The following is a 17,620-nucleotide window of genomic DNA, read 5'->3' as shown; positions in this document are numbered from 1 at the left end:
GATCATATTCTCAAAAGAAAAATACTGAGTTCAGGTCCTCCACTACCATCAGGATTCAACATGTAAAAAGCTTCCGAGTCACGGCTTCCAACGACTCGTTCAAACCTCGCTCTCATGTACATCAACTCGCCCTCTGACCCGCCGTTGCTCTCTTTCTCCCCGTCTTCCAGCAGCGGTATTACGCCCGCGCCAACGGACACACTCTGAACGGTTCTCAGCACGTGCCACTCACGCTCCCCGCACGTGCGCGACACCGCGTAACCGCACTTCCTACCGTTGCAGTACATAGTCCAGGCCGGCTCCTGGAAGAGCTTCCTGTGCCGGCCGCCGTGAGAGGCGGCGGCGTGGACCTTCTCGCACTCGAGCGCGATGCGGACGAGGCCGGAGGACATCTCCTTGACGAGAGAGGTGGTGGAGATGGCGAGCTCGAGGAGGAGGAGAGGCTCCTCCCGCGGGTCGAGCTGGACGGCGAAGGAGATGTGGCCGCGGCGGTGGCCGAAGAGTGTTCCGGTGACTTTTCGACCAGTGGAAGGGGTTATGGAGAAGTTGGAAGGTATAGTGAAAAATTTGCATGCTGGGATCATTGTAGGGAAGGTGAAGATGCACAGGAAAGAGCGCATTAGAACTGAGAGTTTGTTGTTGTTGTTGGTTCTTGTTCTTGTTGTTGGTGGTGGTGATGATTGGTTATTCTTGAAGGAGGAGGAGGAGGAGATGGAGGGGGAGGAACCTCGCCGTACGAGGAGCTTTTCGGCAACGTCGTCGGGGTCGGAGAGGCGGAAGAGGGCGTGGTGGTTGGAAGGGGTTATTCTTCTGGTGCTTGTTAATCTTGTGGTGATGGTGCTGGTGCTTATTTGGAGGATGAGGTTTTGTTCTTGTTTTCTCATGATGTATACGTGACTGTTAATTACTTTAGTTTGTTATGGAAATGGAGAAGGTTGAAGTTCTAAAGAGAATGAAGGTATTGAGTTTTTTGGGAAAGAAAGGTGTTGGTTAGGAAGAGTGTGATTGAAGCTTCTAACGAAGAGAGAGAGATCAGAGAACGAGAGAAAAGAGGAGAGAGGGGGGAGGGGTTTAAAAGGGGGCCGACAAGGGTGATAATAGTGTTGGCGTCGGGAGCAGGAGGGGAGGAATATAAAGGGGGATGTGGAAGCTTGTGCTTCATCATCATCATTTTTGTTGGACTTTAGTTTTGTTGCTTGACGAGTGATTTTTTTTCCACCTTCTTTTAAGGGTCCTACTCTACAGTCCAACATTATTATAATATATGAGTAAACGGTTATTATTTGTTCTTTAAATTGGTCTGGAAGATTTTTTTAATAAAATTTATTGTTTAAAAATTTTAAATTAATTATGTTATTATGTTAGTCTTTTTGTCATTTTGTCGTGTGAAAATTTATTAATATAACACGTTGAGTGACATCCCAACACACCTAAAAATTTTAATTGAGTATTAATATGATTAGTTTATAAAATTAGAACAAATTAACTCTAAATTGAAGAATTTCAATGTCTCAAGTTCTCTCCCCAATTAAGTTTTGATTTGATCTAATTTTATAAACTTATTATATTGATAGTTAATTAAAAATCTTAGATGTGTATTGGGATGTCACTTAACGTGTTACATTAGCAAATTTTGACGCCATCAACAAACAAAATGACGAAAGAACTAACATGACTAATTTAAAATTTTTAAAAAATAAATTTGATTAAAAAGATTTTGAAGACCAATTTAAAAGACGAATAATATTTTAAGGATTAATTTGACTATTTATTTTATAATATATAGATTTTGTGAAAATTTAAGTAAAACCATTTGGGTCTATATGCTAAATGTTAGAAGTTAACGGAAAAAATAAATGGGAGAGAGAACATTTTATGATTGACATTTATGTGAGACTAATATAGATATGAAAAATTTTAGAGAACTAACTATACTCCATTATAAGGTATTTGTTTATTTGTGACAGTTTTTTTTTTTTTTTATTTGTGGAGGTTTATAATCCTCACCGAATGATTTGTGGAGGTTTTTGAAACTCCCAAAATTTGAGGTGCCACGAGATCTTTTATGGGGTTTTTAAAAACCTCCACAATCTATTCAGTAGAGGTTTTGTGTGTGTTTAGTGGGAGTTTAATATTGAATTTTTGTGGCGATTTTAAATCACTTTTGTGGCAGTTAAAAATCCCTACAAATTAATTTTTTAAATAAAGAAATTAACTATTTTGTGAGATTTTCAAACCCCCACAAATTCTGTAATTATTTATTTATTTTTAATTTCACATCATTCATTAATCTCATCTCATTTAAATACTATCAAATTAAAAATTTATTTTTTAATATCAAAATTTAAAAATTAAATCTTTTATAATAATTTCTCAATATAAGACATAACTCTATATATAAAAAAAATTCTCAATGTCAATAGTTCCAAACATAATTGCATATGGTATTGTTCTACACAACTATTACTATTTTTCTTTAAAAATTAAATAAAACAACAATTTCAATATCATCTAATTATATAAAAGTCTCTAGTAATCACTAAAACAATACACTTCTTACTATATCAAATAAAAATGCTTAAATATCATTAATATTAAGTTATCCTTCTAGTGTAGTGATATCAATCAGAGTCAATTACCAATTGCTCTACAAGTAGTTATAATACTAAACTAAACAAATGTATAAATGTCAATGGTGGCACTAACCATGAAATAAGTGCTGAATCCAGAGCTAGCTAATAGCAACAACGACAGCAACTTTGAGCTGAGACTTCATTTATTCCAACAAATACACTACAAGGAGAGTCCAACAGTGTTTTAGCACAATGTGTAAAGGAGTTTCTAACTCTTTCCGAGACTCTTCCTTTTTGGTTTTAAGTGCATCTCTTACAGTTAACTGCAAATCCCTTGCTTTACTCTGCAACATAAAAATAACTAATATTATATTTATGGTTATTTGATATAGCATTTACACCATTAGGTTTTTGTAAAAATATAGACTTTCAGGTGAGATTATTCGTATAACGATGCAGTACAGATTTTAGTTCCATAAGTAGTTCCATAAAGTATAAACAAATAAAACAATATTCAGTAACTTATTAATATGTGGAATTTATCAACCAATACTTCTACTTGAGAAGAAAAACGAAAACGGAAGCAAAGGTCATATTACCATTTCATTGTTGGGAGTTTCTTCCTTCAAAAGACAAGGATCATTCAAGACATCATGACTGCTCTTAATCTTTTGCTTCACTAATGCCAATTCCTTTTCTTCTTCTTCAGCTTCATCCCAAACAAAAGCAAGTTCAATTTTCTGCATTATGAAATTTCTGCATTATGAAATTATTAAAATCAAGCAACAATTGACTCAGATACTTGCCAACACAAACAATGCATTGGGTTCTACAAAGTCGACTCTTAGGTAGCGTTTGTTTTCGAGGGCAGGACACGGAGACATAGACAACACTTGTTTAAAAAGTGTTTGGAAGCAGAGACATGGACAGTGGACATATTGTCTCCGAGACAGTTTTATACTTTTGTGTCCATTCTTTTACGAAGGACAATGATGAACACAAAATTTGAAAGAGTGGACACGAACAATTTTATAAATTTTGTTTTCCTTTTTTTCCACTGTTACCCCTTCTTATTTTCCTATTGCGTTGTTCAGAGATACTTTTTTCTTCTTGTTCTTCCTCTATCACTTTCTTTTCCAGGTACTCTCTCCTTTCTGTATAATTTTTTTTGGGGGTAGATAATTCTTTTCTTTTTATCGTTTTACTTCAATATCATTTTAACCTTATATTATATTATTTGATTTGTAATAAAAATAATAACAAAAATAATTAATCTTGAAACTTTTGAAAGATAAATATTAGCAAAAGTAAAATTGATCTTTTAAAATGCTAAAAAATAATTTATAAATTGTAATTGATTTTATATAATTTAAAGAAAGTCTGTACTCCTACGTACTCTTATTTTTTATTAAATTAATTTGTATTGATGTAGAAAATTTGGAATCACAGGACTATTTTAGTCATTTCATATAATATTTTAGTCTTGTCCATGTGTATCCAAACATAATACTAGACATTACATTAGTGTCTTGTTCATCGTATCCAAACACAATACACAAAAGATAATTTTTAGTGTCTCCGTTCTATTGTCTCCGTTTCAGTGTCATGTTCTGTCCTGTCTCTAAAAACAAACGCAGCCTTAGGTATGAGACAGGACTTACTCCACACCCTTTGTCTTCAAACCCTTAAAAAAAAGATAAAATTTTAGTTGTGATAAAATTTCTGGCAGATAATTTTAGTTGTGCAACAATATTCTTCACCCAAATCTCTAGTAAAACTTTGCTTATAAACCGTTATGAACACAAAATAAGCTAATCCAAACACAGGCATAATATCAAACCAACTAACAATGACAAATCTTACCAATCAAACTTTTAATTATAGCATTGTAATATAATCAGCTGCAATGTGTAAAGGAGTTGTTCCACCAGCACTAATATTTACTTTCGCACCCGCCTGCATGCAATAAAATTCAAATATCAGGATACAGAAAAAGAAAAAGAAAAAAAAATTGGTTCGAAGGATCGAGGCTCATAAACAGTGCCTCTGTTCTGAGGGATTCAGTGTCTGAGACTGATGAAAAAGAAAAAAGATCACATTACTATAATAACTGAGTTGATTTTCTGTGGTCGATAAAGATTTTGGATCAGCTTATTTTTTAAGCAAACTACATCAGAATGATAGTTGTAACTTAAAAACCAAAAGACTTGGGGAAATTGACTTCTACATGCACTTCATAATTGATCAACTATTTACGTTATGAATTAGGATGTTCTACCTTCTTGGCCTTGTATATGCAGGAGAAGGAGGCCAGAATAATTAATAGCTGCTTTACAGTACTTTTCTAGGTTCTGTTTAAGGTGAAATTTTGGATTTGGACACTTATTTAGGACCTGTGGTAGTGCTTTAATTTGGAATTTGCTGTAAGTTCATGAAGTGTGTAAAATAATGATCTTTCCTTGCTGACTTGCTCTATAAAAGCTAAACTTGAACCGTTCTATGGAGAGCCTCATTTTCATTAAACTTGCTTCCCTGTGTCCCTGTTGATCCTTCTTGACGAGGAGCAAATAGTTATTTATAAAATTTAAATAGAATTCTTCTTTTAGCTCCTCAGCCAAATTTTCCTGCCAAATCCATCCAACATTAAGTAACCAATTTTAGTTTCCAAATTCCAAGACAGATTAGGCATGTTTACCTTCATTTTTGTAGCCATGATATTGATGAACTCTTCAAAATCTATGCTCCCACTTCCGTCAATATCAACTTCACTAATCATATGTTGGATTTCTTCTTTTGTTGCATTACCTTCCAATGATTTAATAATGGTTGCCAATTCATCCACGCTAATAAATCCTATATACATACACTTTCATTCAAATCAGTTTAAAAAACAAATGAAACTCTTTAATCCAAGAAAGAGTTTGGGATAAAAAAGAAAAATATACACACCATCATGGTCCTTGTCAATGAAGCTAAAAGCTTCTCGGAATTCAGCAACTTGATCTTCTGTCAATGCATCTGGTGCCATGAAATTAAATTTCTGTTTGGAAATGGAATAATAAATGAAAACACAAACACGATATATATTATATAATGATAAATGTGTTGTTCATTGTGTTTATATAAAATGGCACAAGAAGATTCAATAAATTACTACAAACATGTAGCTGAAGTAAAAATAAAGGACATGCCATTGCTGAAACAAAATGATTCTTCAGCCTGGCTTAGACTCTGCAAGCATCAAAATGGAAAGCCCAACTTTCAAGGAAGCTCACCAAAAAAGCATACAATATTGAAGCACATTATATTTTTTTTCTTTCTTCTGTAGTGTTGATTATTATAGTGATTGATTGTTACTATGACGGGCATAATAATATATTTTGTCTAAAAATGCAAAATACATGATACTCAACTTAAGAGAGACTTTTGAAGTTTGAACGCATACTAATTTTGACCAAAATTACAGACACTAAAATACTAGACTACAGTTTAAGAAGCAACAACCAACCTCAGAAACAAATGATTAAAAGTAATAAAAAAAAAGGAGACCATACTTTATAATATCCATATTCATATATAAAATGTTTTGCAATTGATGAGTATGAGCAGGATTAGAAAGAAAAGTAGTACATAGCTATTTCTAAGCAGAAATACATTATGAAATGAAAGCTTACTGCCTCCAAATTCCAGCACCAATGCAAAAACATCCACAGTTGTCTTGGGGAAAAACCTAAGCATCATGTGATAATTATCTTCATTCAGCAGAGGAGGTGCAGTTTATGTGATCATAGAAATAGCCAATTTGAGATTTAACAAACACCTCATGCAACATAGCTATTTCTAAATAAAATCAATATATCAGGATTTCAAATGTATCAAAATAAAAGAGTGTCACAAAATCAAATTTAAAAAATTAGCAAATTAATTTATCAGGATTTCAATTAAGAGAATAAACAATTCATCAAACACTTGGAATGCTTGAGAATTTGAAACAATGTTATCCATTAAGAGATAATAAAACTCATCGAATGTTATATCACATAACAAAGCATTCAAAATCTGCGAATGAAAAACAAAAAAACAAGGAAAAAGAGAAGGAGAACCATCAAATTGAGAATGAGTGGAAAGAAGAGTGTACAAAAGGGATAGAATGCCGATGGAGAACACGAGCGTCATTGGCGGAGAAAAGTTGACCGAAGAGGCACTTTCTCTTGATCTCAAATGCTTGTTATGATTAGATCTGTAAACGCGCTGATGAAGGAGGAGCCTTGGCTCGATCTCAGTAGCTTTATGGTAGAAGCAGAAAAGAGATGAACTCTAGCGGCAGCGATGACGGCAATAGCGGCGGAGGCGGCGGCAGAGATGGCGATGGAGATGCCTATAGCGAGCTTAGGGATTCTCTGAGCTCTCACTCTTCCGTTCCCTCTCGTCAGTGTTTCATTGGATTTTTAAGGAGTTTTAATTATGTGGTAATTATAACAGTGGAGTTTATTGTTAATCTGTGGAGGTTTATTAAAATGTCACATATAAAACGTACTGTGGAGGTTTTCAAAACTCCCCTTTAAAAAATACCCACAAATATATTAAAGTCTTGTAGTGATATAATCCAACTCAATTCAGTTAACTTTTTTTGTTTCTAATTTTAAAATTTCAGAAAATAGAAGTAATGGGAAGTTATTTTTATTTTTATTTTTTTTATGTAACTAGTATGTTTTTTAACTAGTTGACTATAATTAGTTATACTTCAAGTTGGTTCCTAGTAAAATTAGATACAATTTAACTAGGTGTCCTTTAAATTAGTCCTTCATTCAGCCTTTTTATTACATTAATTTAAAAAAAATTAAAACAAACACGTCAAAATAGATTTATTATTTTTTTTAATTTAAATACAAATCTACACAAACAGATTAACTAAAATTCAAATTCAAAATTTAAATTTAAAACTTATAAATCCTAACAAATCCCAAATAAGATCCTAAATATCCCAAATCAAATTTTTATCACTACTAAAATCTTCCTTCCGTAAAGATCTAGAACTGCAGCGCTTCCCCCTCCTCATATGTGACCGCTTCCGTCTTCTCCCGCGTTGCACACCTCCTCTGCGACGATCTCCTCCTTCGACGACGCATTCCTCCTCGCGACGCGCACCTCCCTCGCGACGCACGCACATCCCCACACCTCCTCCATCGATGGGCTCCTCCCCGTCCATAGTATCCTCCCTCGCACCACGCACAACCGCCTCTTCCTCCGCACTTCTTCTCTGTTTCTGGTAGTTCTGCTTGCAAAATTCTAAAAAAATTTGGTTAAGTTCATTCATGGAGATATGTTATCTCTTTTTTCATTTAATAAAAGGTTCTATTTTTTTCAATTTATGTATAATATTGCATATGTTTGTGTTTTATTTTTTTTAAATGTGTTTGTGATTTTAATTTTTTTCACTGATATATTTGATTTGGGACTTGTAATGTTAACTTAATTTAGATGTGTCAATACTTAATTTTGGATGTGTTTATGTTGTTTATTATGTTCTTATGTATATATATAAATTTTTTTACATGAATTTTGAATGTGTTGATAACATATTTAGAGTGCATTCTTATAATATTAGATGTGTTTATGTTGTTTATCATGTTCTTATGTACATATATAAGTTTTTTTACATGAATTTTGGATGTGTTAATAAAATATTTAGAGTACATTCTTATAATTTTGGATGTGTATTTGAGTTTAATTTTGTCTGTGTTCAATATGTAATTTAGAACTACAATAACAATGTGTTAATACATAATTTTAAATGTGTTTATATCGCTTATTTAATTTTAGATGTGTTTTTGACATGAGTTTTGAATGTTTTGAATAAAAAAAATTTGAAGTGAGTTTAATTGATTTTGAAAACTTCACTGATTTTTTAAAAATTAGTATACGAAAAATTGTTACAAGTTTTATGGTTTGCTTTGCAAAAAATCAATGTATTGCAAGTGGTTACAAATTTTACGGTGATAAGTATTAAAAATAAAAGTAATTCCTTAAAAATAGAAAATATGATTAATTAAAAACTTAAAATAATAAAATATTAGATTTAAAGGCTTAATAAAGGCTGAATTTTATTGTACAACTAACATTTTCCAATTAGATAGGAGAAACATATGGAAGATTAACCACATATGTGTGACGTGTAATTATATTGGGGATTATGTTATTAGTGGGTTCTCGCTACCATGTATCACTGTATTTTAATTCTGAAAATATGGTAGGTATGGTCAAATAATTTGAATTTTTAAGAATGGTTAAGCTAATTTAAAGAGAGTATTGTACTCTACTATTGTGCCCTGAGTGATTTGAAACCTTTGTTCCGCCAGGACCTTTATAGAGAAACCGGAATCAAACAACAAGAAGCAACGAATGGCATTGAAAGAAGTAATTAAGAAAAACTCAAAATTCTAATCTAATAAGTTTTGAGAAAGAGGATATTGTTTTTCTTAAAGAGGTGGATGTGAATGTGATTTATTAGAAAACTGCCACAGAAGTCTAATCGGGAGACTTATGGCAAATAGAGATTTAGAGGTGGAACAATGGAGACTACCTTTGGTGCAATATGGAACCATCCAAAAAAATTGCTTGTTAAAACTGATGGAGATAGAAATGCATTCAGTTATGATGACAAATTGAAATTGATTGTATAACAAAATTTGTATAACAAATTCTGTTAGAAATTAGTGTTGCTAAGTCAGCATATCATTATCTTAATTGATTAATTGCTTTAAATTAAGTTAGGAATTAGGGATAAGTTAGTAATATAAATAGTAGGCAATCTGTAACTTATTTTACTTAATTTTTTCTTTCTGAATCAATATACAGAAACTATTCTCTCTCTTCTTCTTCTCTTCTCAAACTATTCTCTCTCTCTCTCTCTCTCTTCTTCCCCAATTCTTCTCCCAAAATCTCGATCCAGAACTTGGTTTTATCATGGTGCGGTGAGCATGAAAAATCGAGATTGAAGAAAGGGTGTCGTTGATGCAATTGGAACTGTGGTTTGGTCACAATGGCAAACAACCCCAGTTCAGATCCTGAGATAAATCAAACTCCAGATTCAGAGTTTTCTCCAGTGGAACTTCAAAGCTTAGCACGGATTTTGAGCAAACTCTCAAATATGCAACTATCAAGAGCAAAATCAAGTGCTAATTTCTTATCAGATCCATCAAGTGTTTATTACTTACATCCAGGTGAGAATCTAGGAATCTCTATTGTTACTATTACTTTGAACACTCAGAACTATAATTCCTGGTCTAGAGCTATGAGGTTAGCCTTGAAATCAAAGAACAAACTAGGATTCATTGATGAAACTATACAAAAATCGAATAAGAATGATCCAACTTTTATAGCTTGGGATAAATGCAACACATATGTTGTAGCCTGGATTAATTTGTCATTGAGTACTGAAATTGCACAGAGTGTAGCTTGGAATGAGATTGCTGTAGATCTGTGGGTTGATTTAAAGCACAGGTATTATCATGGAGATTTGTTTAAGATTGCTGAGTTAGAAGAAAAATTATACACAATGAATCTGGGAGATCTAACCATCACAGGATACTACACGAAGATGAAGGCAGTTTGGGAAGAAATTGAAAGTTTCCAGCCAGTTCCTAAATGCAAGGATTGCAATAAAGAGTGTGATTGTGGTCTTCAAATAATGAGGAATTACAGAAGAGAGAATTATGCGGTAAGATTCTTGAGAGGCTTGAATGAGCAATATGGGATTGTGAGATCCCAAATAATGCTTATGAGACCTCTTCCTACTATCAATGAAGTGTTCTCTTTGCTTACTCAACAAGAAAGGTAGCTTCATGGTCCATATTAGGAGGTTAGAAATTTGCTACAGTGGCCAATTCAGTGCACAATTTTAACAACTATGTTCCTAGAGGATGAGGACGAGGAGGACGAGCAGGGAGAACTGGAAGAGGTGGTGGAAGGAGCTCATCTAAGACATGTTCATATTGTCATAAGGTAGGACACCTTATGGATACTTGTTACCACAAACATGGGTTCTCACCCCACCTCCAAAGACAAAAATTATCACGAAAAGTGAACAATGCAGCTGTGACAAATCAGATAGCTACTGAAATTGAAGGAAATAGTGGTTGTACAGAGAAAGAAGAGAAGGAGAGTGATGTTCAATCTTTGTCTAATCAAAATTTGAGAAACGCACTGCTTACTTTTCTTCAACAGGAGTGTACACAGCCTTGTCAATGATCAAATATGAGAGAAACCTGCCACACCAATGCAGAAAAGAGAGGTATAATTTTAGAGACTTATACACTTTGCATGAGCTCCCATATTGCACATTTATTGTCAGTAAAAACTTTTTTTTCAAACTCTTGGGTGCTAGACATAGGTGCCACAGATCATGTGTCACACTCAATGCATTTTTTTACTACTTTTAGGCATATTAGGCCAATTCTGGTCAAGTTACCAAATGGGACACAAACAATAGCACGAATAAGTGGAACTATGGTATTTTCAAACACATTTTATCTCAATGATGTGCTGTATATACCAAGTTTCAACTTTAATTTAATTTCCATATCCAAAATTACAAAAAGCTTGCATTGTCAATGTGTTTTTACTAACCAATATTGTGAGATACAGAGCCAGAATTCCTTGAAGATGATTGGCACAGTTAGAGCAAAAAGAGGGTTGTACATGATGCATTCACCATCTCAATTAGGCATTCCAACATTGGAGACAGTAGATACAAAGCATTTAGGACATTCATTGCATACAGTAAATAACTCTGCCTATGTTACACTTGCAGTACATAGCCGGTCCCAAGCCCGGATAAAGGAGGATGGTTGTGTTAGGTCTTCGGCAACTAACATAAAAATATAGCCGAACCCCCATGACATGAATCAAAGACATTATTGCGCTAAATCTAGGTCGTTGCCCGGAAGCAACGCGCCGTATGGGTCGAGTACGGTGTCAAAGCAAGAGCCGCTGCATCAGTGCCCGGATGTAGTGTTAAATGAGCAAGGGTTCTCGCGTTTTCGTGAACGGACGAGGGTAAATAAGCTAGTTCACAAAGTAAAAGGTAAAGGTCGAAGCGACAGAAGGTTGAGATTTGGGACATGGAACATAGGCACTCTAACAGAAAAATCCATGAAGGTGGTGAACACCATGACAAGGAGGAAGATTAACATTATGTGCCTACAAGAAACGAAATGGGTTGGTGCAAAGGCTAGGGAGTTGGATACTTTTGGTTTCAAACTTTGGTATACTGGAAAGGTGAAGAATAGGAATGGGGTTGGAATAATTGTGGATAAGCAGTGGAAGAAGGACGTAGTGGATGTCAAGAGGGTGGGAGATCGGATCATCTCTATCAAACTTGTGGTGGAGGGAGGTGCTTTCCATGTGATTAGCGCCTATGCACCGCAAGTGGGTTCGGACAAACAACACAAGATAAGGTTTTGGGAGGATCTTGAGAGTTTGGTTCAAGGCATACCTTTGAGAGATAAAATTTTCTTAGGAGGAGATTTAAATGGCCATGTTGGGAGAGAAGTGACTGGATATGGGAGTATTCACGGAGGCCATGGTTTCGGGGTGATCAATGCCGAGGGTAAAACTATTTTGGACTTTTCCTCAACCTTTAATCTTCTCATCGCAAATACATGTTTTAAAAAGAGAGACGAACATCTTATAACCTATAAGAGTGGCATGACAAGCTCTCAAATTGACTACTTCTTGTTGAGGAGAGTCGATCGAAAATTTTGCATTAACTGTAAAATTATCCCGGGAGAGAGTTTGACAACACAACATAGGGTGCTCGTCATGGATTTTTGCGTTGAGCAAAAGTTGAGGAAAAGACATCATACGAAGAACCCAAGGACGAGGTGGTGGCGGATGAAAGGTGAGGAACAAAGAAGCTTCCTAAGACAGGTAGGAGAAGAGGCAAAGTGGGATGGGAATGGAAGCGCGGAAAAGATGTAGAGGGAGATGGCAGAAGTTATTAGAAGAACAGCAAAAGAAAGTTTTGGTGAATCTAAAGGAATAGGACCAAGAGACAAGGAGTCCTGGTGGTGGAATACGAGTATACAAGAAAAGATAAAGATAAAAAGGGAATGCTTTAAAGAGTGGTCTTTATGCCGCAATGCAGATAATTGGGAAAAATATAAGGCGGCTAAGAAAGAGACAAAAGTAGCTGTAAGTGAAGCAAGAACAAGAGCATATGAGGGTCTCTACCAGTCTTTGGGCATGAAAGAAGGAGAAAAAGGTATATATAAAATCGCAAAGAGCCGGGAAAGAAGAACGAGAGATTTGGATCAGGTTAAGTGCATAAAGGATAAGGATGGAGAGGTATTGGCTCAAGAGGAGAAGATTAATGAAAGGTGGAATAGCTACTTCTACGAGTTATTTAATGAGGGACAGAAGACTCTTCCGAGCCTTGGTCGATTATGCACAAGGGAAGAAGATCAAAACTTTGACTACTATCGAAGGATTCGAGACTTCGAGGTAAAAGAGGCTCTAAAGCAGATGAAAAATGGCAGGGCAGCAGGATCTGATAATATCCCGATTGAGGTTTGGAAGGGTCTTGGAGAAAAAGGCATCAACTGGTTAACCATGCTTTTTAATGAGATTTTAAGGTCAAAGAAGATACCTGATGAGTGGAGAAAGAGCACCTTGGTACCTATCTACAAGAATAAGGGGGATATACAAAGTTGCGAAAACTATAGAGGGATTAAGCTTATGAGTCACACTATGAAGTTATGGGAAAGGGTGATAGAACGGAGGTTGAGAAAAGAGACACAAGTAACAGAGAACCAATTTGGATTTATGCCAGGCAGATCTACCACTGAAGCGATATACTTATTAAGAAGGATGATGGAGAGGTATCATAGTAATAAAAAGGATCTACATATGGTGTTTATTGATTTGGAAAAAGCGTATGATATGGTACCAAGGGAGGTCTTATGGAAGGTTTTAGAAAAGAGGAGAGTAAGGATCGCATATATTCGGGCAATTAAAGACATGTATGATGAGGCCACAACTAGTGTGAAGACTCAAGGTGGTGTGATAGAGGAATTTCCTATTGGTATAGGATTACACCAGGGATCATCCTTAAGTTCATACCTTTTCACATTAGTCTTGGAAGTACTCACAGAGCACATCCAAGAGCCTATGCCATGGTGCATGCTTTTTGCCGATGATATCGTCCTTATGGGAGAGTCAAGGAAAGACCTAAATAAGAAGTTGGAGTTATGGAGAGAAGCTCTAGAAGTGTATGGTTTGCGCATAAGCCATAGCAAGACGGAATATATGGAATGTAAGTTCAGTCGGAGAAGGGAAAACCCCATTATAGAGGTGAAGATTGGAGAAAACATCCTACGAAAAGTTAAAAGTTTTAAGTATCTTGGGTGCATCATACAGGATAATGGAGAGATTGAACAGGATGTAAATCATAGGATCCAAGCAGGTTGGTCAAAATGGCGGAGCGCATCTGGTTTTATATGCGACAAAAAAGTGCCTTTAAAACTTAAAGATAAATTCCATCGCACCGCTATAAGACCGGCTATGCTGTATGGTACGGAGTGTTGGGCAGCTAAAGAGGAGCACGAACATAAGCTGAGTGTGGCAGAGATGAAGATGTTGAGATGGATGAGTGGTCATACGCGATTGGATAAAATAAGGAATGAAGATATAAGGGAGAGAGTTGGAGTAGCACCCATTGTGGAAAAGATGGTTGAATCGCGTCTCAGGTGGTTTGGACATGTGAGAAGAAGACCGATAGAACATCCAGTCAGGAGGGTGGATGAGATGGAAGATGGATAAAGGGCGAAAGGCAGAGGAAGACCTAAGAAGACCATCCATGAGGTGGTCAAACGAGATCTACATGTAAACAGTCTCTCTGTAGACATGATACATGACAGAGCACAATGGCGTCGTTTGATTCATGTAGCCGACCCCACTTAGTGGGACAAGGCTTTGTTGTTGTTTGTATTGCATACAGTAAATTCAGGAAATTGCAGCAAAAGTATAGCACTTAGCTTGAAAACTAGGTTTGCAGATACAATTGCACAAAATCAATATTTTTCAAATTTTTCAAATAATGATTTGTGGCATTATAGGCTAGGCCATGTACCACAAAGCAAATTAGAAATAATAAAACAAATTTATCCTTCTATACAGTGCAATAAAATTGATTTTGATATACCTTGTGACTCTTGTCATTTTGCAAAGCAAAAGCATATGCCATTTCCTCTTAGTGAATCAAGAAGCCAAAATAATTTTGATCTTTTGCATATGGATATTTGAGATCCTATAGCATCAGTTTTTTACAAGGTTTTAAATATTTTTTAACAATTGTGGATGATAAAATAAGATTTGTTTGGGTTTATTTCATGAAGTTAAAATCAGAGGCAAGCACTTTGATACAAAATTTTATAACCTATGTTAAAACTCAGTTTCAAACCCAAGTTAAGACCATTCGCTCGGATAATGATCCTGAGTTTAAAATCACTTCTTTTTACAATTTACATGGCATCATTCATCAAACTTCTTGTGTTGAAACGCCCCAACAAAATGGTATTGTTGAGAGAAAACATCAACACATACTAAATGTTGCAAGGCATTGTTTTTTCAATCTGGTTTACCAAAGTGTTTTTGGAATTATGCCATTAGTCAAGCTGTACATTTAATAAATAGATTACCAAGTCCAGTTTTGAAGAATCAAACCCTCTTTGCAGTTTTATTTAACAAAAATGCTGACATAAATCATATTAAAATTTTTGGTTGTTTGGCTTATGCATCCACCATTTCACAAGGAAGAAAAAAATTTGACTCAAGGGCACAAAAAAGTGTATTTCTTGGTTATCAAATCAGCATTAAAGGGTATGTTCTATTTGATCTTCACACTAGGGAAACATATTTGTCTAGAAATGTAGAATTTTATGAGCTTGTTTTCCATATAAATTCACTCAAACAATTCCTCAAAAAAGTCAAGCTGATTTTGCTCCCAAGCATAACGTTACTTATAATTTTGATGACATTGATCCTTTTGTTGATAATTCATTAAATTTGCATTATCCTTCATCCCCATTACATTCCTCTACATCTTGTCCGCTACAATTTCATGACTTAAGGTCTCAACATATACATCATGAGCCCACAAATGCATCTCATAGTACACCAATTTCACATCATCATGCATCTCAACCTAGTTCATCCCATTATATTCAGCCTAGAAGATCCACCCGCATTAGAAAGCCACCTAATTACCTACAAGACTATCATTGCATGTTGGTTGACACAGGTTGCTCAAATATCCAATCATGTTCAAGGAAATATGGACTATCTCAAATGGTGGATTATGGGTGGCTCTCCCCCATCCATAGAGCATTTTCCCTTGCTATAACTACTACAGTTGAGCCGAAGACTTATGAACAAGCTGTTGTGCACGAGTGTTGGAGAAATACAATTAGTGCGGAGTTACTCGCTCTTGAGAAGAACAAAACTTGGAAAATTACTTCTTTGCCTCCGGGAAAGCGTGCCATTGGTTGCAAGTGGGTCTTCAAGGTTAAATTCAATCCCGATGGAAGTGTTGAAAGGCATAAAGCTCGACTTGTGGCTCGAGGTTTTAGTCAACAAGCTGGCTATGATTACTTTGATACATTTAGTCCGGTTGTAAAGCTCACTACATTGAGACTTCTACTCACTTTGGTAGCAGCAAAAGGATGGGAATTACACCAGCTGGATGTGAATACCACCTTTTTGCATGGTGAGTTACAAGAAGTATATATGCTTCCTCCACAAGGCCTTGTTGTTCCCAATAGTGCAGTTTGTCGGCTTGACAAGTCTTTGTATGGTCTCAAACAGGCTAGTCGGCAGTGGAATTTGCGTCTCAGTGGCTTTCTTCAACAACATGACTTCATCAAATCAAGCCATGATCATTCTTTCTTCACCAAACACACTAATAATGGTCTGGCTGTAATTCTTGTATATGTGGATGATTTAATTTTATTTGGAGACAATATGGTTGAAATTGAGACTATCAAAAAAGCATTGGATGCTGAGTTTAGCATCAAAGACTTGGGAAAGCTAAAATTTTTTCTTGGTATGGAAGTGGCACGTAGTTCCCAAGGCATTGCCTTATATCAACGTAAGTACACACTTGACTTACTTGAGGAGTATGGGATGTTAGAGGCAAAACCAGCCAGTGTTCCTATGCTTTATAATGGTAAAATTTCTAAAGAGAATGGCACGAAACTTGTGGACCTAACATGTTTTCGGAGGTTACTTGGAAGGTTACTATATTTGACTAGTACACGGCCAGATATTGCATTTTCTGTGAGAAAGCTTAGCCAATTTCTTGATTGTGCTACTGATGAACACTACAAGGCTACTCTACATATCCTTCGTTACATCAAGCAAGCTCCTGCGAAAGGGTTGTTTTTCTCATGCCAAAATACTCTTCGTCTCTTTGGTTTTGTTGATTCGGATTAGGCAACCTGTGCTGATTCTAGAAAATCAGTGACAGGTTATTATTTTTTCTTGGGATCTTCTCTCATTTCTTGGAAGAGTAAGAAGCAAACGACTGTGGCTTGTTCTTCTTCGGAAGCAGAGTATCAAGCCATGGCTCAGGCAACAAAAGAGGGTCAATGGTTATTGTATTTGCTACAGGATTACCAACTTCCTCATCCGCAACCTATTAATTTCTATTGTGATAATCAATCAGCCATGTACATTGCTACCAATCTAGTGTTTCATGAGTGCACCAAACATATTGAAGTGGATTGTCACATTATAAGAGAAAAGGCACAAGCTGACATATTGAAGTTGCTGCCCATTAACTCAGCTAATCAAACAGCTGATCTTCTCACCAAAGCTTTGGCACCCGGTCCTTTTCAAGCACTCACTTCCAAGTTGGGCATGCTGGATTTGCATACCCCACTTGAGGGAGGATCTGAACAGATTTTAAATGTAGCCATAAGTTTAAGGGAGGATGATGAAGATGATAATGTTTTCAACTCTGGACAGGTTTCAAATACTTCTAACTTGAG

The 17,620-nt window shown here is 35.7% G+C and overlaps 3 protein-coding genes across 11 annotated transcripts; 1 reads left to right on the top strand and 2 right to left on the bottom strand.

Moving 5' to 3' along the window:
* On the bottom strand, positions 1–1,262 carry LOC107625431 (protein MIZU-KUSSEI 1). Its single transcript, XM_016328062.2, has one exon. It carries the CDS (start codon positions 882–884, stop codon positions 3–5), a length of 882 nt encoding a protein of 293 aa, XP_016183548.1. The 5' UTR covers positions 885–1,262; the 3' UTR covers positions 1–2.
* On the bottom strand, positions 2,397–7,053 carry LOC107625432 (calmodulin-like). 9 transcript variants are annotated; one of them, XR_002357588.1, is made up of 7 exons: positions 6,677–7,053; positions 6,248–6,303; positions 5,523–5,613; positions 5,269–5,426; positions 4,437–4,529; positions 3,173–3,329; positions 2,397–2,917 (listed from the first exon to the last, which is right to left on the bottom strand). XR_002357588.1 is itself a non-coding variant. In XM_021115930.1 (6 exons), exons 1-5 carry the CDS (start codon positions 6,747–6,749, stop codon positions 4,452–4,454), a joined length of 456 nt encoding a protein of 151 aa, XP_020971589.1. In that variant the 5' UTR covers positions 6,750–7,053; the 3' UTR covers positions 4,042–4,248; positions 4,437–4,451. The 9 variants fall into 9 exon arrangements, 3 of the variants coding, with proteins under 3 accessions (XP_020971589.1, XP_020971588.1, XP_020971587.1); XR_002357589.1 differs by having other exon boundaries at positions 3,173–3,282; XR_002357587.1 differs by having other exon boundaries at positions 3,173–3,313; positions 6,677–7,052.
* On the top strand, positions 9,616–17,063 carry LOC107627359. The gene is made up of 5 exons (XM_021116944.1): positions 9,616–10,293; positions 10,453–10,577; positions 11,015–11,084; positions 11,220–11,384; positions 15,801–17,063. Exons 1-5 carry the CDS (start codon positions 9,616–9,618, stop codon positions 17,061–17,063), a joined length of 2,301 nt encoding a protein of 766 aa, XP_020972603.1.

The sequence above is a fragment of the Arachis ipaensis genome, chromosome B02 (genome assembly GCF_000816755.2).
Source record: "Arachis ipaensis cultivar K30076 chromosome B02, Araip1.1, whole genome shotgun sequence".
NCBI lineage: Eukaryota > Viridiplantae > Streptophyta > Magnoliopsida > Fabales > Fabaceae > Arachis > Arachis ipaensis.
The sequence above is the reverse complement of the archived record's forward strand: the minus strand, read 5'-3'. Positions and strand labels throughout refer to the sequence as shown.

What these genes read in the sequence shown, in the direction of transcription:
- LOC107625431 (XM_016328062.2), bottom strand. Translation starts at nt 884, where the DNA reads ATGAGAAAACAAGAACAAAACCTCATCCTCCAAATAAGCACCAGCACC.
- LOC107625432 (XM_021115928.1), bottom strand. Translation starts at nt 6,749, where the DNA reads ATGACGCTCGTGTTCTCCATCGGCATTCTATCCCTTTTGTACACTCTT. An exon ending in CACTCATTCTCAATTTGATG is followed by an intron (nt 6,304 to 6,676) that starts GTTCTCCTTCTC and finishes CATGATGCTTAG; the next exon opens with GTTTTTCCCCAAGACAACTG. An exon ending in CATTGACAAGGACCATGATG is followed by an intron (nt 5,427 to 5,522) that starts GTGTGTATATTT and finishes GTATGTATATAG; the next exon opens with GATTTATTAGCGTGGATGAA.
- LOC107627359 (XM_021116944.1), top strand. Translation starts at nt 9,616, where the DNA reads ATGGCAAACAACCCCAGTTCAGATCCTGAGATAAATCAAACTCCAGAT. An exon ending in ACAGAAGAGAGAATTATGCG is followed by an intron (nt 10,294 to 10,452) that starts GTAAGATTCTTG and finishes AATTTGCTACAG; the next exon opens with TGGCCAATTCAGTGCACAAT. An exon ending in CATGTTCATATTGTCATAAG is followed by an intron (nt 10,578 to 11,014) that starts GTAGGACACCTT and finishes TACTACTTTTAG; the next exon opens with GCATATTAGGCCAATTCTGG.